We start from the raw sequence: 23,896 nt of genomic DNA on the forward strand, positions 1-23,896 counted from the left end.
AGGAGTCGGGCAACAGCACACACAGTGTGGATACAACCAGAGTGTGACAAGACATTTTACTTTAGAAGAATATAAAGAAAAACACTCAGGATGCAATTTCGAAACTTGACCCTCCAGCCAAGTGCTACTACTAAATGAAACACTAAAAAGGGGGTGACAATCCAAGAAAAAAAAAACTGTAAGTATAAGATTATACATAACTTTTTTCAGAATTTAAATTGGAGTATTTCCTTCAGCATAAACAGGGAATGTAGAGATAAGGGCATAATCTTTCTGTCCAGGATATACTTCCCACACATACTGGTTGCCATTCTAAAGCTGATCTTACAATGGCAACAGCACCTATTTTCTCAATATGTACAATGTGTAGACAAATGCATGCCTACGTGAATCTTCTGTATTAAATTCTCAATATAGTAAGATCAATAAAACTTTATGCAATAAACTGAAAGGGAGAGGGTAGAGTGCAATTAAACTTTTATCATAAAGGTTTCTTTATGGAGACTTCACTGTACAGCCAAAATAGCTGCATACTAAAAAAGTAAACAGCTTCTTTACAACCTCATACGGCATAATCTTCTCATGATTGAAAAAATGAAACTGTAATGTACATTACAGTTTCATTCAAAATAAAGGCCTTTCTCTTTGATCTATCAAAACATTTTTCTGTTTGACAGGATATTCTCTCATTATAGATCACTGTAATTACAGTCATCTCAGACTTAGATTGTTCAGCAAATTACTCATATCCTTTCCATCTGTGAATAGTTTTAGATCTTAGATTCATTTACTATCAGAAGTGTGATTAATTCTCAGAATGTGGGGGACTACTTCATTCATTCATATATTGTACTAATTCAGCTAGGGCCCTGTGATTTGCCTTTTGGGTGATGAAATCTGCTGGAAATGCACAATCCTACATGCTAAAATACTTTTCATGAACTTATGTGGAAGAGCTTTATAATAAACCAAGGAACAGATCTGTGTAATTTGAACACAATTCTGGACTAAATCCACAAGTGGTGTAAGTGAGTATAGCTCCATTGTCTTCAATAGAACTATGCTGATTTACACCAGTTGAAGATTGACCCCTTTGATAACTGTTACGTTCATGTGAATTTCAACAGTATTACAGTATTCTTGGGCTAGTCCAGAACAAAACAAAAAGTATACCTGCGTGTATGTCTCTCTCTGCAGGTCCATACGTGGGGCAGGGCTATGAAGGAAAAGGGAAACCTGATGAAGAAGAACTGTGCTAAATCACAACAGTCTTGAGTATTTACACATTTCTGTCATCACATTAATCCAAGGTAGCATATTTCATTAATCTTATCCTTGTCTTTAGAATCGGATTATATGCAATCCAGCATTTTAAAAGCATTATCAAAGAAATGTTCATATTGTTTCTGAATGTAATTCTATAAACTGACTTGTGTGTTGATACAGTAGCTGAAAACCTACAAGTGAAATTTATTACGAACAGTAATAATGATGGGCTCAGATAGGGAATGAAAGTATTAGGATCAAATTTGATCACATACTGCTTTTAATTATTGGAGATAAGCAGTGCAGGTGGGCTAAGGAGCAGAATATCAGGGTGAGCAGTCTAGGGACTCTTTATTTTTGTAAAAACCTTTCTGAATGAGAAGTGGGATCTACAAATGCTGATGCATAAAAACCCAGAGCCACCTCCTGAATGGTGCTAAGCCCAGCTGCTAATTTTGGGTACGCAAAGCTTCACAGGATTGGGCCACCACAGACTCTCAGATGACATGACACGCAGACAGCCACGCTTCTACAGAGCTAAGCACTTGGAACTGCATGAGAAATGCAAACACAGTACCAAGTGGGATAAACCATTCTTTACTAAAAATGCAAAATTCCAAACTGTGTAAAAAGCTTATTGAGAGAGAGCGCAAGAGGTTTTTTTTTTTTTAAATGCAGTACATAATATTAAAAATATTAAAGTTAAATCCAAAAACCAATCCAGGATAAAGTGGAAACATGAAATAGAAGTTTTAATAATTCAAAAAAAGGAAAATATTTAGGAAAAAAAAGGTCTTAAATTCATGAACAGCCTCACAATTGACAATGTAGGGTAAAATTCTGTCTTCATGAACTCAATGGAGTTTTGCTTTTAGTCTCCGAAAGGCCAACTGCTGAGCATGATAGAGACTGAATTACCTAGAAGTGATCTCTCCAGGACAGATCAGAGCATATGGTAGGAGCGGTTTGGGAAACACTAAACACAGATGCCCATGCTGTGCTTATTCTATGGACAGAGAACCTCAACCTCGAGTTTGACACAATTACCATGAGTACTAAAATACAGTGATCTAAAATAAAGCAATAAATCAATAAAATTGCAAAACTCAGGGTCCAGTTCTTTGCTACGTTGCACTTGTTTAGTCATTTACACTTATGAACAGAGGGGGGAAATGCTACCAAATCCTAATGTGCACACTTTGCACAGGTTTATATGACTACATAAGCTGCTAAGTAGCAAATAACCAGACTACATAATGGAAGCTTTCAAAGAATGACTCAAGTCTTTCTTACCTTCTAGATTTGCTCTGATTACAGCCATGGGCAGCCTGCCATCAGTGTAACGCCATTGGTCAACAGGCTAGCGCCAGATCCTGGCATGGTATACATTGGTATGATACTCTGTTCGAGTAAGTGAAGCCACACTGCAATTTAGGGCAGCAGCAGATGTGACCCCTAATGTAGACAGCTGAAGCCACTCTTTGTACCAGTGGATTGTTCCTTGATTGAAACTAGCATAAGATGCACCAGAGTAAATCATAGTTTATTGCAGCATACCCTGTCTACATTATGAGTTGCACCAGTGCAGCTACACAAATTGCTAGCACCAACGGCTAGCACGCAAATCCTCGGTGCAGACAAGGCTTCAGAAGAAAAACGTCAAATTCACAGGAAAATATGGAATTCATATAATAGTGCTACAAAAAGTACATTGTGTTTCTTTGCCTGTTATCTAATGTATTATCAGATGATTCAAATAAAGGAAGAACAGAGAACATAGTCCTGCTTTCATGAACTACAAATATGTAGGTAAGCTCTAGGCCACAGTATTTGTTTGAAGCGTTTATCATTGCTGACATATGGTTCTCCAGTAAGAACAAAACAGTCTCCTTTTACAATGGAGTTTTCCATACAGCAACCGAAGAAAAAATATTTGTTATCAACTCCTGGTTTAAATGAAGAGTTCAGCAATGTAGACTACCTTATATTTTAAAATCAAGCCCCCTAGGTTATGCATGAGTTCCACCCTAGTGATCCAAAGTACAAATGTATCTGGATATGAACTTTTTTTATTATTACAGATAAAGGCTACAGCTAAGTATTTCAAAAATGGGGGCCTGAAGGTAGGCTTCTAAATCCATATTTAGGCACCTAAAAACATGGCTTGTTCTTTTTTAAAGTGTTAAGCACCCAGCAACTCCCCCTGAAGTCTGCTTTAAATTCCAGTGGGGGTTTCTGTTGAGTACATTATTTGGGTTTTGCTTGTGAGCAATGTTTGGAGCATATATTACACACAGGGAACTATGCAAAGCCATAGAGCTGTGAGAATTTGAGTAGTCATCTCAAGGCTATTGGCATGCATTCTCTTCAGTTTTGGGGGATAAGGCCTCATATAGTATTATCAGTCAGAGTTGTTATGGTGCTTTGCAAGTAAGCATTTTAATATCTGGTAGAAAACTTAATGGGCTAGATTCTCAGATGGTCTAAACTGATGTAGTTCCATTGACTTCAGGCTCTAAGGATATGACCCAATTCTAAAAAAAGAGGTGAATTTAAGGATTCCACAATTCAGAATGTCCCCTGGGGCAGTGAAACTCTGCACTATCCTTATTTTGTGTTCCAATATAAAAGCACAGTCTAGCCCTAGGATAGGTGTAGGCCAGTCAAGCCCTAATCTGAACCAAATTGTAGATTTAAATTACTAGACTGAAAAGAGATCTCTGATTATTGGTGTGGACTACAATGTAGTAATCTAATTCTAGACTGATATACACAAACTCATTTTACAGAAAGACCCATTCCATAAACATTATATATAAAGTGTATTGAAGAATTTGGCCTTCAAAACATATGGCATTGCTTAAAGGAGGAGGAGTTGGACAAATAAATAAAAAAATATATAAATAAAAAAGGAGAAGACTTTCTTCAGTTCACAAATAATTTTCTAGGATGGATAGTTCCTTAATTTCCTCGTCACAACACCACACATAGTACCCATAGTTTTTGACAGGATCCGTATGTCAGAACAAGTTTACCAGGTCTGATCAATAATTCGGATTAATATTGATTCAGCATGTCCCAAACATTTGTCTTGGAGATTCAATAATTCACTCACAAACTCAAAGTTATTCAGTTTAAAGCAAAGTCTTGAGCTCTTACGTACAAGATATAAAAGCCACTGAAGTCAGCGGAGAGATTCCCATTGACTTCAACGTACTTGGAGTCAGGCCCCAAATCTCCAAAACTTCTTCAGGCATATTTATACAGTGTCCCTCAAAACATTTTGAGAGGAGGAATAATTTACTTCTCAACAAAAGCAAATGAAAAACATAAAACCCTGAAAAAAAAAAAGTTAAGGGAAGTGTCAAATTTAGGGATAGCATTGCAGTTGATTGTAATGAGACAGAAGCTTTTCTAGAGTCACGTATCGTGGACTATGGAGTTATGGATGTCTCATTTTATAAAAGAGAATTGTTATATTCATGTTTTTCTAAAAAAGCACGAAAGGAACAAGTCTTAAATATTCAATAACTTTATATGTTTCAGTTAGGCCCTTAACAAGCATTCAAAAAAAAAAAAAAAAGTCTTTCAATTGTTCTTTTCTTTAATGCTTAAGAGCCAGGTGCCAAATCTCCACTGAGATGAGTGGAAATGCCTCATTCCTGTCAAATATTTTCATAAATACAGTGGGTGAATTTAAACAGTTCATCCTGGTTTTAGAGGTCTGACCAATTCCAGTTATATTCCCTATATGTAAAACGAGGAACACAGTTGGAACTGGTCAGACCTCTAAAATCAGGGTGGACTCAAGTGCACCTGCTGTACTATATCAGGTTCCAGAACTCACATGTTTTCTTTATTTAGGAGAATGAGCCCAAATATTTGTTGTCTTTGTAAGCTATTCAGAGAAGACGAAAATGGGATCACTTCTAAGTAAGTAGTACTATAATTTTGCAGTCACATAATCCTACAACGTATGAAGGGATTTAGCCTCCTGACTGAAAAAGTCAAGAGGGCTAACTATATAATTTTATGCTGAATATTTACCCATGCATGTTGTCATCACGGCTGCACATATTGATCACCTGTTATTCATACTGTTTCTTCACAGTAGATCAATTTCAATATATTCGCAGTGTCTTTAGGCTATGAGTAATAGGATTGTTTTAATTTGAACTGTTCAGGCATAGAGATCTTAGTCCAAGTTCACCCCTGGTGTAACCACTGAAGTCAATGGAGCTATACCTGGGATGAATTTAAAAACAGGATGTTGGGGGAGGAAGGGGTTAGTTTTTGTTTTTTTAAACTCAGCCCCACTGCCAGAGGTTGAAAAATTGTGCCTTATACTCTCAGTTCTCTCAGCTGGACAGGTTCTCCAGCCAATTTATGTTTCCCATGATGCCATAGATTCCTATGTACACTGCAACTGCTCAGCAAGAGAGGAGACGGTGATGCTTCATAGCCAGGGAGCCCAACCCATAGAAGAGAATTGGAACATGAGCTCACATGAAGTACCACAATGGCATTTCCAAATTGAAATCTTTCAGTCCAAAATTTCCAGTTTTTGATTTCTCAGTAAAGTCAAGTTTTTTGGTGGGGAAAAAAACAACCACCAACCAGCTCTCCTTAGCACTTTGCAAGACAAACAGATTTAAAAAGTGTACAAATAATACATGTGGCAAAGAGTCCTGTGGCACCTTATAGACTAACAGATGTATTGGAGCATAAGCTTTCATGGGTGAATACCCACTTTGTCAGATGCATGTAGTGGAAATTTCCAGAGGCAGGTATAAATATGCAAGCAAGAATCAGACTAGGGATAACGAGGTTAGTTCAATCAGGGAGGAGGAGGCCCTCTTCTAGCAGTTGAGGTGTGAACACCAAGGGAGGAGAAACTGCTTTTGTAGCTGGCTAGCCATTCACAGTCTTTGTTCAATTCTGAGCTGATGGTGTCAAATTTGCAAATGAACTGAAGCTCAGCAGTTTCTCTTTGAAGTCTGGTCCTGAAGTTTTTTGCTGCAGGATGGCTACCTTTAAATCTGCTATTGTGTGTCCAGGGAGGTTGAAGTACCCAAGTCCTACAGGTTTTTGTTTATTGCCATTCCTAGTATCTGATGTGTGTCCATTTATCTTTTTACATAGGGACTATCCAGTTTGGCCAATGTACATAGCGGAGGGACATTGCTGGCACATGATGGCGTATATTACATTGGTGGATGTGCAGATGAATGAATCGGTGATGGTGTGGCTGATCTGGTTAGGTCCTGTGATGGTGTCGCTGGTGTAGATATGTGGACAGAGTTGGCATCGAGGTTTGTTGCATGGATTGGTTCCCGAGTTAGGTGAGGTGTGTAGGTGCTGGTGAGAATATGCTTCAGGTTGGCGGGTTGTCTGTGGGCGAGGACTGGCCTGCCTCCCAAGGCCTGTGAAAGTGAGGGATCGTTGTCCAGGATGGGTTGTAGATCACTGATGATGCATTGGAGAGGTTTTAGCTGAGGACTGTATGTGATGGCCAGTGGAGTTCTGTTGGTTTCTTTCTTGGGCTTGTCTTGCAACAGGAGGCTTCTGGGTACACATCTGGCTCTGTGTACCTATTTCCTTATTTCCTCATGCGGATATCGTAGTTTTGAGAATGCTTGGTGAAGATCTTGTAGGTATTGGTCTCTGTCTGAGGGGTTGAAGCAAATGTGGTTGTACCTCAGTGCTTGGCTGTAGACAATGGATCGTGTGGTGTGTCCGGGATGGAAGTTGGAGGCATGAAGGTAGGCATAGCAGTCGGTGGGTTTTCAGTATAGGGTGGTGTTAACGTGACTGTCACTTCTTTGCACCGTGGTATCTAGAAAGTGGACTTCCTGTGTAGATTGGTCCAGGCTGAGGTTGATGGTGAGGGGGAAGCTATTGAAATCATGGTGGAATTCTTTCAGAGTTTCCTTCCCATGGCTCCAGATGATGAAGAGGTCATCAATGTAGCATAGGTAGAGAAGGGGCATGAGTGGACGAGAGCTGAGGAAGCATTGTTCCAGGTCAGCCATAAAAATGTTATTGTGGGGCTATGCGGGTGCCCATAGCAGTGCCACTGGTCTGGAGGTATATATTGTCACCAAATTTGAAATAACTGTGCGTGACGATAAAGTCACAGAGCTCAGCAACCAGTTGTGCTATGGCATCATCAGGGATACTGACAGTTTGTATTCCATCTGCGTGTGGGATGTTTGTGTAGGGAGCCTCTACATCCATGGTGGCTAGGACGGTATTGTAGTTTTCTCAGGAAATCAGTGGTGTCACGGAGATAGCTGGGAGTGCTGGTGGCGTAGGGTCTGAGTAGAGAGTCCACATATCTGAACAGTCCTTCAGTGAGAGTGCCAATGCCCAAGATGATGGGGCGTCCAGGATTTCCGGGTTTGTGGATCTTGCATAGTAGATAGAATAACCCCAGTCAGGGCTCTAAGGGTATGTTGATTTATTCCTGTGTTAATGTAGGGAGTGTCCTGAGTAGATGGTGCAGTTTTAGTGTATTCCTCAGTGGGATCTGAGGAAAGTGGCCTGTAGAATTTGGTATTGGAGAGTTGTCTGGCAGCCTTCTTTTGGTAGTCAGACCTGTTCATGATGACAACAGCACCTCCTTTATCAGCCTCTTTGATTATAATGTCAGGGTTGTTCCTGAGGCTGTGGATGGCGTTGCGTTCTGCATGACTTAGGTTATGAGGCAAGTGATGTTGTTTTTCCACCATTTCTGCCTGTCCAGTCAGCGGAAGCATTTTATGTATAGGTCCAGACGGTCATTTTGAACCTCAGAAGGAGTCCATGGGGAGTTCTTCTTCTTGTGCTGTTGCTGGGAGGGTATCAGTGTGCTGTTCAGTGTTATCTTGAAAGTATTCTTTGAGTCGGAGATGGTGAAAGTAGGCTTCCAGACCACCACAGAATAATACATGAGCATCCAAAACAACCTCACCGAGCCAGTAGTCTCACTATTACTAGTAATAGTATTTATTTTTTATTGCAGTAGCATATAGAAACACCAAGCAAGATTGGGACCCCATTGTGAAAGACACTGTATAAACACAGTGAGAGATTGTAGGCTCATCGGGGCAGGGACTCTCTAAATACAAAAAACAGAAAAAGGTTGGGAGGGAAAACAAATCCAGCGATTTGCCCAAGGTCATACAGCTGGTCAGTGGCAGAGTGGGGAATAGAAGCCATGTCTCCTGACTCCCAGTCCCAGGCCTTCTGCAGTGCACCATGGTCCCTTAAGTACTTTTTCTTTTCTAGTTGTGCAGTATACATTGCATAGTGACGACATGATCAGTTCTTCTCCCTCTGCATATGGATTCTCACTGCAGAAGATCCTACTGATACAACTTCTGTGACTAAGTGGGGTTATAGTCACAAAAGTGGGGGGGGGGGAAATCTTCATAGCCCATACCCATTTTCCCCCTCAGTGACTTCCATATATTTCCTCAGTTTACAGTAAAACATCATCTTCCCTAAGTGTTAACTTACCCATGGAGAGTAACTAAAATCAGGCTGTGTTTGTTCTGCTTCACAGATTAACACTAGAGGCAAATATTCAGAAATGGAAATAAAATGGCAGTTTTGTTGGCGCTCAGGGAGACAGACAAGTATGTCACTTATTCTGTATAAGAGTGACAATGCTGACAACAGTAAAAAGTGTCTGTGTCAGTAACAGCAGATATGACTCAGAAGCAGCTCTGTCAACGAATAAGCATTCACAGGCGCAAGATGCAACTTTTGCAGAGCCACCTCTCTTGCCATAACCACACACTTCGAGTATTTATGTAAAGAGGAGGTCAGTTAGGCATGAGAAAAGCCCTACTTAAACAAAAACGAACTGTGTGACCAGAAATTACAGAAGAGCTGAGACCACAGTTCGGTGGTTGCAAAATTTCTACCAAACATAGGAGTTAAACTATCCAGAAATGTGCTGAGTAACTGACATTAATTTTTCTGCCCAGAAAAGATTGGCTTGCTATAACAAACTAATACACGGCAGTGGTGTCCTTCTTAGAATTATGTTGAAACAAACCTAAGGAATCACCACAAACTAGACTACAAAACCAGCAAACAGCTGCTGTGCAGAGCAGGCTTACAAATCAGTCATTAGTACCCACTATCCACAAACCAAGACTGCTTTTAATCAAATATGGATTATTCTTGAACTTTATGGTAATTAAGTGGCTTTAGTTGGGATTCAGAAACTGATGCCAAAATGGAAGGATCAAGGGAGAATGAAAACTCCCTCTCCAGTTTGATTAGAGCCTAATGAATTACAATGCATTTTTTCTCCAATCTCTTACATGAGCATTTAGCATAGGCATTTCTTTCAAGTTACCAGTGGTGGGACACTAAAAATTATAAGACCCGGAGACACAGGTGGTATAAAGTTATGCTGATTTATACCAGTGCAGGATCTGGCCCTTATCAGTTTATTTTTTTTCCAAGATGTTTAGTTCTCTCTGATGCCTCTGTCTTTCACAGAACTAAGAGTTAAGAGAATAAATGGAAGACCCCCTAGAAACCCAGGAAATTGCCACGTAAGAATAACGAGCATAAAAGAAAAACAATCCATTGTTAGTCACCTCTAAGAATCCTCTTGCTTAGTAATACTGTGATTAATTTTAAATTTCAAAACAAGTAGATGAATGAAATGGATTGAGTGTCTTTTGCAGTCAAGATTCTATTAGTCTTTCCATCATTTATCAGCTACAATAGAACCTCTGAGTTATGAGCACCAGTGTTATGAACTGACCATCAACCACACACCTCATTTGGAACTGGAAGTATGCAATCAGGCAGCAGCAGAGACAACAAAAGCAATACAGTACAGCACTGTGTTAAATGTAAACTACTAAAAAAAAATAAAGAGAAAGTTTAAAAACATTTTTTGACAAGGTAAGGAAACTGTCATTTAAACTAAGATGGTTAAAATCAGCATTGTTCTTCTCCATCGTAAAGTTTCAAAGCTGTGTTAAGTTAATGTTCAGTCGTAAACTTTTGAAATAACCACAATCTCCATTCCCAAGGCGTTCATAATACTGAGGTTCTACTGCATAATGTTCAGAGCTCAACCTCGCAGCTAATGATAAATGTGGAAGGTGTGAGTGGAGAAGAAATTGTTTTTACATTGTTTTGTTATCATACTCAGGGACTTTAATAGTACCACCTAACATTGCAGTGGCACCTGAAGTCCTGAACTACAGCAGGGTCTCTAGACACAAAGCAACCTTACATAATCACCCCTGCCTGGGAGAGCTGACAGTCTGAACTGTTAATGCTTTCTTTAGTCTTCTCCCATTCGGCAGTACTGTACTGCCCTGCCTACACACACAATTTCCATTGACTTCAAAGGGAGTTGTATGGGTGTAATTTAGTGCAGAACTGGGTCCATAGTTATTGAAAGTTATCTTTTCTTCAAAACTGTAGGCATGAGATCTGAAACATCCAAAAATGAACTTGTAGAGAGCAAAATGCATATAGATTCACTGAATTATGTGACTGTATTTTAGATAATGAAATTTAGCTTTATTTTTAAACAGAGCATTAGTCACACAGTTAACTACAACTCTAATCCCACAATAACCTTTCCCCCTTTTGCAAAGAGTGTCATTGGAGGAAGTGCTACAGTGGTCCCAATCTTTTGAAAAGCTGATGACTACTAAATGTAAGTAGTTGTATGTTTTTAATCCAGCAGAGTTAATTTACCAGCAGCTATCTAATGCTTTTTTAGAAATGTGTGGATAGGGAGAGCTTATGTGATACATTGGAATATCTCCATTCACTGTGTTTTATGGTTACTGACCTCCATTAAAGAGAAAAGCAAATGAAAAATTTTAATGCCAAATCACTCACCACTAATGCCCTTGATGCCCATTGCAATATAATTAGTCACTATGTATCCTGAGCAGGGCTGGCTCTAGGATTTTTGCCACCCCAAGCAAAAAAATTTTGGCTTCCCCCGCTTTTTTTTTTTTGTGGCCCCCCCGCCCAAAATGCACCCCTTCCCCAAATCCCCGGCCCTGCCTCCTCCCTGAGGCATGCTGCATTTCCCCCCCGCCCATTGCTTCCTGTGGCTCCCCCCTGCAACCCGCACCCTAGCTCACCTCTGCTCCGCCTACTCCCCTGAACATGCCGCCACTCCGCTTCTCCCCCCTCCCTCTCAGGCAAAGGAGAGGCAGCGCGTTCAGGGGAGCAGACAGAGCGGATGTGAGGGAGGGTGGGGAGGGAGCACAGGAAGTAACGGGGGGTGGGTAGAGGAACCGCTCCCCATCCCAGCTCACCTCTGCTGCCTCCCCAGAGCGTGCTGCCACTTTGCTTCTCCTCCCTCCCCCCAGGCTTGCAGCATGAAACAGCTGTTTCGCGCGTGGCAAGCCTCGGGGGGAGAAGTGAAGCAGCGGCGGCATGCTCAGGGGAGCAGGCAGAGGCGAGCTGGGGCACATTCCTTGGGGCAGCATGGCCGGCGCCAGAATGCCACCCCTAGAAATGTGCAGCCCTAAGCACCTGCTTGTTTTGCTGGTGCCTAGAGCCAGCCCTGCTTCTGAGAGATAAGGTAGGTGAGGTAATATCTTTTATTGGACCAATTTCTGTTGGGGAAGGGACACGTTTTTGAGCTTCACAGAGCTCTTCCTCAGGCCTGGAGAATTAAATACAAACTGGGACAGACCAATAACCATAAGGGATTCACACATGCTGTAGAAGACCACTTAAAATGAAGTTGGCCATTAAGGGTTAGCAGGCAGTAAGGGGGTGTTACAAATTGTTGTAATAAGCCATAAATCCAGCACGTGTGTTAAGTCAATGGTTTTTAAGTGTTCAGCAAAGTTATGAATTTATGTTTCTAGGATCATCTTTTAAAGGTTTTCCACAGATTTCCTTTGAAGATGAGGATTAAGAGGTCAGACATGGAGTGATCGCTTTGTAAGAAGTGTTCACCCATGGGTTATAGGGCATTTTTGTCATATTTTTGGTGACAGTTCATTCAAGAGCATATTGATTGTCTGGTTTCACCCCCGTAGTTGTTTTGGGACATCTGATGTGCTAGTTGAGGTGTACCATGGGTTGACAGAGGCATGTGATATAGGAGCCATGGATCTTGAAAGGTGTGTTCTGTGGAGTATTGATCATTGTAGCAGTGGAGATATGTTTGCAGGTTTGCCCTTGTTATTATGGCAAGATATGATGCCGTTTGAGCTGGTGTGTCCTGGTCTGTGGGAAGCTTCCTTCTGATAATGATCTTGGTGAGGTTGGGAGCTTGTTTGAAAGCCAGAAGAGGGGGTTTGGGAAAGATTTTTCAGGATGTGGTCCCCTCAAGTATGGGTTGTAGTTTAATGACATCCCATGTGGGTTCCAGTGTGAGGTGGTAGGTGAAAACTAGGGGTGTAAGTTCAGTGGTTTGGGGTTTTTTCCCTGTATTGAAGCAGGTTCTCCCAAGGTATTTGGGTGACCCATTACATGTGATCTATTTTTCTGGTGGCATGTCCTTGTTTGGTGAAGGCATTTATGTGCCTATCACGCAGTTTCTCCTCTGAGCAAATTCTGTGGTAACTGAGTACCTGGCTGTAGATACCAGACTACTTGCTGTGTTCAGGGTGGTTGCTGGATCCAGGAGTTTCTTGTATATAGTCATCTGTAGGGCTGATCATGGTGTCCAGGAAGTTGGTGCTAGTATGGGAGTGTTCAAGAGAGTTTGATGGATGGGCAGTGGTGCTTGAAATTCTGGAAGAAATCTATACGTAAAACTATAAATTTGTACCATCTGCAAACTTTGCCACCTCACTGTTCACCTCTTTTTCCAGATCATTTATGAATACATTGAAAAGCAAAAAAAAAAAAAAAAAAAAAAATCAATCAAGGGCCAGGCTGTGCTATAAAAGCACAGCCTTTAGTGGGGGCAATATAGAGTATTACTGTGCAAGCTCTGGAATGCACTGGAATGCACTGTGCTATAGAGAGGCAACTTGAAATATCAGAAATCACACACAAGCAGCATTACTGCTTGTAACCACACCACCAGCCTGTGACATGCTGACATCTCTTGCAGAAACCAGAAAACTCTGTGATCTGCACCACTGGAGAAATTTGCTTTTAGAACTAGAGCGCTATGAAACACTCGCAAAATGTAGATTTTGCCATTGATGAAATATCTCCACATTGCTCTCAGATTCCTGCAAAGGGCCAAGTATACGAACCGTGAGAAACTTCATTTGAAGTCAATGGAGCTGCAACTGCTTATCCCAGAGCTATGTTGGTCTTAAAGTATTTGCCTACACTAGGTTTTCCTGGAAAATATTTCTCACCATTGCTGACAAAAGTGCTACTCAGCAAGTGGTAACAGTGGTTGAAACCTCAACATTTTCATGGCTGCAGCCACTTTAGCCACTGCATCATCACGTGCTGCTCAGAGCAGGTGTAAATGACATGGTGTTAAATTCTTGAACCTGCTAGTTCTTTAAGGTATAGCGTACTAAGGCTTCCAACAATTGCTACCACCAGTGAAGCCAAAAATCAGTGGGAGTCAGGATGTTTGGACAAAGTACAGAAGTCCCTCGTTATAATGCCTTTGCAATAGCAAGCCTTGAGCTATAGCGAACATGGTCCCTGGATCCCACTCACCCTCCCCGCCATGGCCCCGGAAGCTCTGTCTCCCTCCACCCCTTTCGCTATAACGAACCCCTGACTATGCTGAACAAAAGGCTTGGATCCCCAGGGTTCATTATAGCAAAGGTGTACTGGTATACATTAAGGGTAGAGAACACAATTTGCAAAATCTTTTATCTGCTGGAGAGCACACTGACAGCTTTCTTAGTTACAAGGATGGCAGCAACAAAAGTCACCTTTCCTTTTGATGACAGGGAAAAAAATGGAAAATAAAAAATAAAAGCCTTCCTTTTTTCCAGTTAGACCATGATTTTTTGATGTTTAGAAGTTTTTCACTCTGATGTAGAGCTGAATTTTTAAATTATCAGCCTTATAACATGCATATTTGTTGTGTGGTTTTTAAACCATAGGAAGAGGAAATTTTTTCTTTGATATTCTGCTCTTTCTGCACATGTGCAGCTCTCACTGGTGTTAAGGGAGTTCTGCGCATGTACAAAATGAAGAATACTGAAGTCTGAAACTTTTATATGTCACATTGAGAGGCCAGTTATCCCCTAAATATTCTTTTAAAACCATTCTATTCACAGTCTCACATTTTATGTAAATATAAAACAAAAAGGGCCAGAAGATTTCCTTACTTTTTTAAAGTAGTCCATAGGTGCTGGAATTAACAATGCTGCAGCAGCCCCTGGACTGAAGTGGTTTCCATTATATACAGACGCTCCCCAGGTTACGCAAGACCTGACTTATGCAAATTCGCACTTACGGAAAAAGTTCCATAAGCCAGAAATAGGATTTTCGAGTTGCTGAAAACATTCCGTAACGTACAGGTATACATTTCCTACTTACACAAAATTCGAGTTACACAATTGTTCCATTCCGGAAAGCCTTGTGTAAGTCGGGGGGCATCTGTACAGGGTTTACAGTTTGGTTCAATGGCTCAATGGCACCCCCACTATAAAAACTGTTCCAGCACCCCTGAAGTAGTCTCAGATACTCATGGTCAGAATGGGTAGCACCTTATCCCATGAGTAGCCCCATTGTCTTCTGTAAGATTTCTTGTGGAGTGAGGAACTATTCAACATGAGAAAAAGTACCAAAACTGGTCTATAATCCTTATCTAGTCATTTTTCACTCAGAGCTAAGCAAAATCTGTTTGACAATTATCTTCCTAAATGCTATCATTTATAGTTTATAAAGTTTGACTTCTGAAATATTTTCAGATGGACCTATAATCTACAAGAGCTACCTGAAGACAGAATACAGTGATGAGAACATGGAATTCTGGCTTGCATGTGAAACTTACAAGAAGATTGAATCACGGAGGAAAAGAATTTCTGTGGCCAGGAAAATTTTTAAAAATTACATTCAACCCCAGGCGCCTAAAGAGGTGAATTAACATTGCAAGAACTGCTCCATCCCTCCCTCACACGTGTGCGCACACCCCTGTTTATATTAAAAACATGCACGTGGTATCTGTTGAAACTGAAAGCTTGAAAAATGCAGCAATAAATAATTGGCAGTGTCACTCACTGTACAAAGTAGTGTAAGATGTTTATTTGATTAATCATCTTCACAGCACCTCTGTGAAGCAGGTAATTAAGTATTTTTAACCTCATTTCAGATAAGAAACTGAGGCAGATAGGTAAAATTCTTTGCCCCAGGCCACAGAGGGAGTCAGTGCCAGAACAGAGTCTAGAATTAAAGTCCTGAGGTTTTTTCCATTCCTTTAGAGGATTGTAGAAAGCCTGTTGATGCCAACAGAGTCTTTCCAAACACCAGTAGACTTTGAACGTGACCCTTGCTTAGTCCAGTCTTTCCATAAGTACCTGGAAATTAAGTGAGATCTCTACCCAGTTCCATCCCTTTTAAGAGATGGCAGAAGCATGCTAAAAGACCATCAAGTTCCCAAAAGCACTGGAGAAGTAAGAAAAATGGGAGTAATTCATCCCAAATGGTTAAGCTACTTCAATAAATCAATCCTTAATAATCCTTTAATAAAAACATGGACAAATTTTCAGAAATTTTCAGAAAAACAGACCAGATTTGGCTGTATGAACAGGGATTAATATTACAGTGTGGTTCTTTTCTGTTAAAACACTATATAAACATCACACCCAGCAGATCATTTCTAGGTGTCTTAAGAATCATTATCTTCTCACTTCACTGACAAAAATCAAATTTAATCTACTTTTTACTCATTACCACTGCAGGTCCAACACAGCGCGCTAGATTTTTTTCTGGCTCATGCATCAGCAAGAGAATTATTAACTAAATTCCAAATGCACAACGCAAATTGCTAGAGATGTGAGGGCTCGAAAGAACCCAGTTTGATTCTAAGGCCTTGGCTACACTTAGAAGCACATTAAAAGCACATTAAAATCAGCCCCAGGCATCTTAACTCCTGAGGTGTCCACACTGGCGAGGCACGTAGAGCTCCTGGACTCTGCAACTGGAGCGCTCTTGGTAATCCACCTCCATGAGAAGTATAAAGCTCGCTGCGCCCCAGCTTAAATGCCCAGGTGTCAGTGTGGACGACATGTTGCATTACTGCGCTGTGATTGGCCTCTGGAAACGTCCCATAATCCCTTGAAGTCAAGTGGCCACTCTTCTCATTGTTTTGAACTCAGCTGCAGGCATGCGGATATCCCCTTTCAAAGCTCAGTTTCTGACAGCCGGCATGCTTCTCTGCTCCAGGACAAAGCAAACCATTACTGAGAAATGGTCCTGCTGTAAAGGCAGGCATTTGTGTGTGTGTGAGAGAGAGAGACCAGGGGCGGGATCTGCTGCTGTCTGAACTTACAAGACAGCATGCTGACACACTCTCAGGCCCCCAAAACACAGTCTGTCCCCCCCACATACACACAACACATTCCCTGTCACACTCCACCACCCCCTTTCGGATTTGAAAAGCACGCTGCAGCCACTTGCACCCTGGGATAGCTACCACAATGCACTGCTCTCTGTGGCATTGCAAGAGCTGCTAATGTGGCCATGCCACTGCACTTGCAGCTGACAGTGTGAACACACAGCAGTCCTTTCCCTGCTGCAGTCTCCAAAGGTTGGTTTAACTCCCAGTGCTCTACATCTGCAAGTGTAGCCATGCCCTCAGATGCCAGGATAAGGTTGGTGTAGGGTGACAGTTTACAGCTTTGATTAAGAAACAACAATATGGTCAGCCCTGCAAGTTAAAAATTCTTGAGACTGGTTCAAAAATTCATGGGATAATTTTAAAAATTATGAGGCGTTGAAGGGTTTTTTGTTTTTAGGATTTGGGGGTGGGGGGGAATTGATTGGCCAGCCTGCTGTTTTTTCATTTGAGCTTTTATAGGAAACTCAATCACAGATGTACAAAAAAAAATACACATGCTCAGAGATGGATAACCTCCCATTTGCTGATCAGTGTTGCCAGCCTCAAGCATTGAATAATCATGAGTCAGGTCTCAAAATCATGAGATCAGCATAAAAAATTTTAAATAAATTGTGAATTCTTCATTTGCCTTCTGGGTGAGTCTTTGGGATCACGCTTGCTTCCTGTTTTCAAGTTTTTCCTCAACAAACATGAGGGCTTGAAACTTTTTTAAATGGAAGCTGATGGTGATCTCAACATAGTCTGTATTCAAAAAAAACAAACAAAAAAATGCAATAGTATTCAGGAAGGAGTAGATTGCACCTAAAAAACACCGTTGATACAGCAAGGTCTCCACACATCAACGGTTACACATTAATTCACACGCCTCCAGCTCTTTCAGTCTCTAATAAATGCAACTTAATAGAGCAAATCTAACTTACAAAATTTTTTGTTGAACTGCAATTGCCTTGGTCAATCTCCTATATCATGGTGAGATTCAACTCTTATTTGCAGTTTACCTTTCTGATAGAAAGGTACACAGCACCAGTACATTAAGGTCTTAGACATCCACAAATCTTCCACTCATCCACTTCAAATCCCCATATGACTCCTGAGTCTCTTACACAATAACCCATTTCCTAAACAGGATTGATGTACAGTCTCTGTTGTGCAATATACTGTGACTTCAGTAGCCTGATTTTCAAAAGTGATGAGCACCCAATGGCGCCCACTGATTTCAGTTGGTCAGAACATCTGAAAAACAGGCCTTCCATTTAGATATATAAATAAAGATATAGGAACCTAACTAAGTGGGGGGGAAGTGAACACTTTTATACCAAGATTTTTAAATACTTTAGATTTTTATTTTTCTTAAGTTTTCTCCTGTAGCTCCTTTTCAACATACAAACATGGTACCAAAGTTGATCATATGGATGCAAGGCATAGACTGCAGCCTACCAAGCTTCATCTTTGCAGTGCCCTATTTTTGTACTCTGTATTTTTGTTGTAACTTTCTTTAATATTGTTTTATTTTTCAGATTAACATTGATAGTCCTGCAAGGGAAGCTATTATCAGGAATATTCAAGATCCAACTCAGTCCTGTTTTGACGAAGCTCAGAAAATAGTATACATGCACATGGAAAGGGATTCATATCCCAGATTTCTTGGATCAGAAATCTATCAGAAACTGAAACACAGGCCTTCAGATTGACAGCAATGACTCATTAATACATTAAAGAGAGACACTAAGGATTTAGCAGAAGAGACTTCCTTCTGGTTTATTAATGTTTTCAAATGGTAAAAGAAGAAGAACAGAAGAAATCAGCCAATGGATGAATTTGCCTTACAAAGAATGGTAGTTTGTTCTTATGCGGATATTAGAGCTGAATATAAAATACTTTCCACCTTCCGCCCTGGTGGAAAATTTCAGCTTTGTCAAAAAATTGAAAGCCACTTTAGTTCACCGCAGTCTGTCTGGAATTTAAAAAGTCATTACGGGAAAGAACCTATGACCCCACTCACTTATCACAATCCATGGGAAAATTAGCTGCCTCTTGTCCTTCTCCTACCAGTCATGAGAGACTATTTCCACACCCTCAACATCCACCACTATCCAAGAGAAGCCACCATCCATGTTAGAAATAAAAATGCTGAGGTTTGGAATGGTAGTTACAGCACCGTATTGTAAACTCTGTAATTCAGAAGCTAAAATTCAGCGCATTGCCCAGTTAATCAACTAAACAGTCTCAAGTGTAAAGAGAAACACATGCATATTACACAAAAAATACATTAGTTTGCAGAAGGCTCCAAGGATAGTTGTAATTGTATCCAGGCGTATTTAAGCAACTGTGCATTTGGTGCCCAAATGCGCTTGGATTAATAAAGTGAGATACAAAGCAGCTTGTTAAACCTTAAAGGAGAGATATGGAATGCTTTTGTTTTCTAAGTCATGTTGGTAACAGCTTCATAAATCTGGCTAGCCAGGTGCAGATGGTAGAAAATAAACACCTAGATTAGTTCTGCATGACTTGTGTTTTCACAGCACCATACGACATTTATTATGGATAGCCCTATATTTCATGCCACTCACATTTTGGCAGATTCACCTGGTCTGCCTGTTCACTGCACTGTTGAAAGTGTAGCTTTTGCCCCTTCATAATTAGATTGTTGTGCGAGGGCCTGATGGTGACGTAAACAAACGTATCCAAATGAAAAACGTTTCTTGCAAATCTTTCATATATAAAGTCTAGAGGGGAAACAATGGACTTCTGTGAACTGTCCATTAAAGGAATAGGGCATGCTGCTAGTTTGGATAAACAGAATAAAAATCCTTCTCTTGGGTAATGGATTGGATTAGTGAGAAGTTGCGCTACCCCCAATTATAAAATAAGATACGAGTTTTCAGCAGAGTGTAACACGTTCTAATGTTTAAACTAATTATAAGCTCTCACACACACACTAAATCATAAGTGATTCTGTTGTATAACTAAAGCTTTTCGAGTCTCTTTTAAATCAATATTTTCTAATATAAAACATCAGGCTGTGATCATGTCCAATCTGACAAACTAAGCACTGGTGATCTGTATGCATTTGGGAGATCTCCAACAGAAGCCTAGTGCTACAGGGAGAGTTGCTGATGTTGTAGGTGTCCTTCTCCATCAGTACCGACCTAATGCCCCAGCACTGTATTGAGGCATATTGTGTTGTTGAGGTCCCAGCATTCAGAGCAAATGTAACCCTCTTAGTTTGCAAAGGCTTTGTAGAGATCCCAAGACATGCACTGCACAAACAGGAATGATAAGTGTGTGTCCTGGACAAATTCCAGTGCTGGTAAATTACTTTCAGCCTACACACTTTCTCATGCAAATAGGTGTGGCATTACCACCCCCTTGTGTCCGGGTGGTGCATAGTGGTTGCAGTGGCACATCTTCCGTGTTATCTCTTAGCTGTCTCTTCTACTTGACTGTTTCTCCTCCTGTATGACATGCTGTAAGATCCATCCTGTCTTCACTGTATTGGGTATTCCATACTTAATAGCCCATAGCCATTATCATAGGCCTGTCATTCTCTGGATACTTCCCCTGCTTCCCCAACTCCATCTTTGATATCTGTAAATCAGAGGCCCTGCTCAGCATTTTATTGAGAGAGCCTGTCTGCTTCCTTTTCACTGTTAGAAATTACTCTGTATCTGCCATGTGTCCTCAGCTGCTGCTAGTCCAGCTCCTTTTGGCCTCTGCTCAGGCTGGTTTTTAGTGACTGTGTGAGCTTCCTCTACAGCAGATGGCTTTCAGTAGCTCCCAGGCTTTCAGTAGCCCTCTCCTTCTTGTGGGTTAGTCTGAAACTATCTTTTTGTTAATAAAACCATGCTCCAAGAGGGAGGACTTGCTGATCTTACAAGTGTATCGCTTTTGGTTTGAAGTGGGTATGGACCAGTTTACGTTTTAGGGAGATCACCTACATTGATTGCCTCCAAGTTCATGGTACAAGGAGCACACTACCAAGTTTCTGAAAGGGCTTAATGTACCATAACTGATACCCATAGTGGGGTTGCTTACAGTAGTGCAGTGAGGCTGGGGCCATTCACAATGCAACATTCCTCACACTTAGGAAAGAAAATGGTCCATAGGGAGGACTATGACAAATTTCAGTTAATAATCAGCATTATTTTTTGGCCTAAAACATGTTCATCTTATGGTTATTTTACTCAAGATACATTTAAAATTCCTCTTTCTAGAATGAAACTTTAGGGTTTGTCTATTTAATATTCGAGTGCAGAGACTCTTCTGTCTGTCGAGAAACGACTAAAGGTTTCAGAGTTTGTTTCTTTTCTCTATTAAACAGCTTAGTCCTATTAACTGGAAACATGGCAATTGATTTCTCTCTGGATTCCCTTTCCTCATTAGTGGATGAATAATCACAATGCTTTTCATCAGGTCATATGGTTCATAACAACAGTAACTAATGGTAGCAAGAACAAACCACTGACCTCATGCATTTATCATTGTCAGTAATAGCACTTGAATAGCTAGTTTAGATGTACTTTCCGTTTGCGTACAGCATTCAGAAGTGTATGTCCACATTAGTCATTATCAGTTTAAGGACTACTGTTAAGAAAGAAAATGAAATCTAAAAACCTGTAACCTTAGTAGTCAATTCTCCCTCTTTATTCTTCAACTGTTAAGTAAACAGGTAAGAACAAAAGTAAAAGATTTGAAGTGATAAATATGGAAAATATTCAAACACAATGTAAGAGATTAATAAGTATGTCAAGTTAAATTCAGGTCACCCAACCAGCTAAATGGATGCTGTCAAGATTAAATAGTTGAAAAATCCTTCTCTCTGATACCAGTTAACACAGAAAATTAGTAAATGCTAAACTAAAAGCATTAACAATCAAGTTGACATTTATCCTCCTTATTTAGGTGGCACTTTTTGCCAGGCAGCTGAAAAGAGCTGTCGTCCTGTTTTCTGAGTGTTCACCCTTAAATAGAGAACAGTTTCCCTGTCTGTTGCAAGGGCAACTGTGACATAGCCACCATTTTGTGCTCGTCTCCAATGTAGAATGTTATTGAGCAAGTCTATGAAGCCTTAGCAGGCACAGACGCAGCAAGCTGATCATGCAGCTAATTAGGTGTTGATTGTTTCTCGCTGACCTACCATACATTAAGCAGTACAGTTCATTAACGCAGTGCCACCCTCACAGAGCAATGTTAAATATACCGTAGCTATTTTCTTTTTTAAAAATAATGAGAACATTTCCATTTGGGGAAATCTCATCATTAACCTAACTTTCAGGCCTAAATGAAAATTCTATCACTTATTCCTCCTCTTTAAAGTGACGTCTTTAGTTTAGGCCTCTTTCCTCCTCTTCAGAGAAACAATCACTGGAAAAGAACAAACAAACCCAAAATGAAATTAATAATTTCAACTGGCAAAATACAGACACTGGGAAGAAAAGAAAGAAGCAGAGATAAAATACTGATTATCTCTTTAATATTGCATGCAGTTTTCATCAGCTCTGTATTCACAGTAGGTGACTAGGTGCTGATAAATGGGGGGTAGCAAACAGATGGCAACACAGGTCAAAGAGATGCCAAATAAAGAATTGCTTAGAGCAGTAGCTGAAGTTGGCAAGAACACACTTGCAAGGCTAGTACAGACAGATTTTAAAAAACAGTGCTAACGGATGATAAAGTAGAAACTAGCAGTTCTTTCTAATATGCTTCTGGAACATCAAAAGCCTTCACAGAACAAACAGCCTTTTCTCTCATGTATTTCCAAATAGGTTTATATTTTCATATTAACTGTGAATATTTAGTTCTTCTTTTTGAAGTCCAGGACACTGTGATCAGTTTATTACTAGGGTCAGTAAGAAATGATTATGCTGCACTTAATGCCCTAGACAGAGGCTTTATACATTTGAATAAATATTATGGACAGAGCTGTTCTGTAATTAACTAGACAGAAAGGAACATTTTGGAATCCACAGCCTTGGAGTGCAGGAAAACCGTTGTATCATTCCCTGTAGCGCTAGGGATATAGTACTGTCACACAGCAATTGTGGATGTCCTTTGAAGTGTCACAGCTGCATCATATTTGGTTGAGTGCTGAACAGACACAGGAAAAAAGGAACTGGGTGAAGTCTCTGACAACCAGAAGAGAAAATTTTGTTGCCCTACTTCAGCCACATCTTCAACAGGCTGTGGATTTTGGTCTCATCCAGGCACAGACTGCATCATCCTGTGTGTTTGTATACAGCCAAGCACAATGGAATCTCAATCCGGGATCCCCTTAATATATAATAATTAATAGTTAAAGATGGCCTGACTCATGATAGTCACTTGAATTTTTGAGTGTGGCCTCTGCAGATTCACCTTGTGGAATAAACCCTCTTGTTCTACTGCACTTTGGGATAGTTCTGAAAAGTGTGATCCACGCTGGGCACTGCAAGTGTTCACTCAAAGCACTGAATGTCTATAATTCTGCAGGATTACAGAAGGGCCATGTAGTCCCAGATGCCTCAGTTCTTTCTGCTAAACTCAGGTGGCCTATGAGAGTAGAACTCGGAGGAAGAAGGGAGGCTAGTGGACAGTGTAAATATACAGGAGAACACCATTCTCAAAGCACACATCACTATTGTTAAGTGTAAGCAGGATGTGAAGGAGTTCTCCCCGACATCTAGTGATGAATTGGGGAAACAATCTCAGGAGCAGAACGTATTTGCATAGACACAGCTACTCTGCATAGGTGACCAGCAGACAGACCTGCTTTGCCAAAGGGATCAATTTGCTGTTTTAGGTAGAACTTCACTTTACTGTTGAATGCAGGGGTCAAAAAATTTTATCCTTACTGCCCTAATTGAGGAGGTCTCCCTACTTTGAGCCTCACTCACTAACCAGATGGTAGTGATGCCAAACAGGTGTTCCTGGTAGCAGGGACTTGGTTTAAAGGATCCTAGAATCCATTTGATCCTCCTCTTCTCATGTGTAACAAGAGAGCTCACTAGACCCAGTTTAGAGTCCTGGTTCTCTCTCAGTGATCACAAAGGTGGAAATCCTGGATAAGCTGATCTAAGGCCTGGTATGGAGACAATATATCTTAGGCCTGGTATGGAGACAGTACTGTGAAGAAAGAACAACACAGAAGAAGAGGTAGCAAAAGAGAGG

At 40.6% G+C, this 23,896-nt stretch overlaps 1 protein-coding gene across 1 annotated transcript in view; it reads left to right on the forward strand.

The window, feature by feature from the left end:
* The window catches only part of LOC311524947 (regulator of G-protein signaling 1-like), a gene marked incomplete at its 3' end in the record, with an annotated part of 42,916 nt that extends 24,475 nt beyond the window's left edge, over nt 1-18,441 (forward strand). Inside the window, exons 6-9 of the mRNA XM_084636622.1 lie at nt 5,131-5,199; nt 10,884-10,945; nt 15,102-15,268; nt 18,268-18,441. Of these exons, the coding sequence (XP_084492748.1) occupies nt 5,131-5,199; nt 10,884-10,945; nt 15,102-15,268; nt 18,268-18,441 (472 nt within the window). The remainder of the gene's footprint in view (nt 1-5,130; nt 5,200-10,883; nt 10,946-15,101; nt 15,269-18,267) is intronic.
* Between the last annotated feature and the right edge of the window lie 5,455 nt (nt 18,442-23,896).

This window comes from Lepidochelys olivacea (genome assembly GCF_965140295.1).
Source record: "Lepidochelys olivacea isolate rLepOli2 genome assembly, chromosome: 8".
Classification (NCBI taxonomy): domain Eukaryota; kingdom Metazoa; phylum Chordata; order Testudines; family Cheloniidae; genus Lepidochelys; species Lepidochelys olivacea.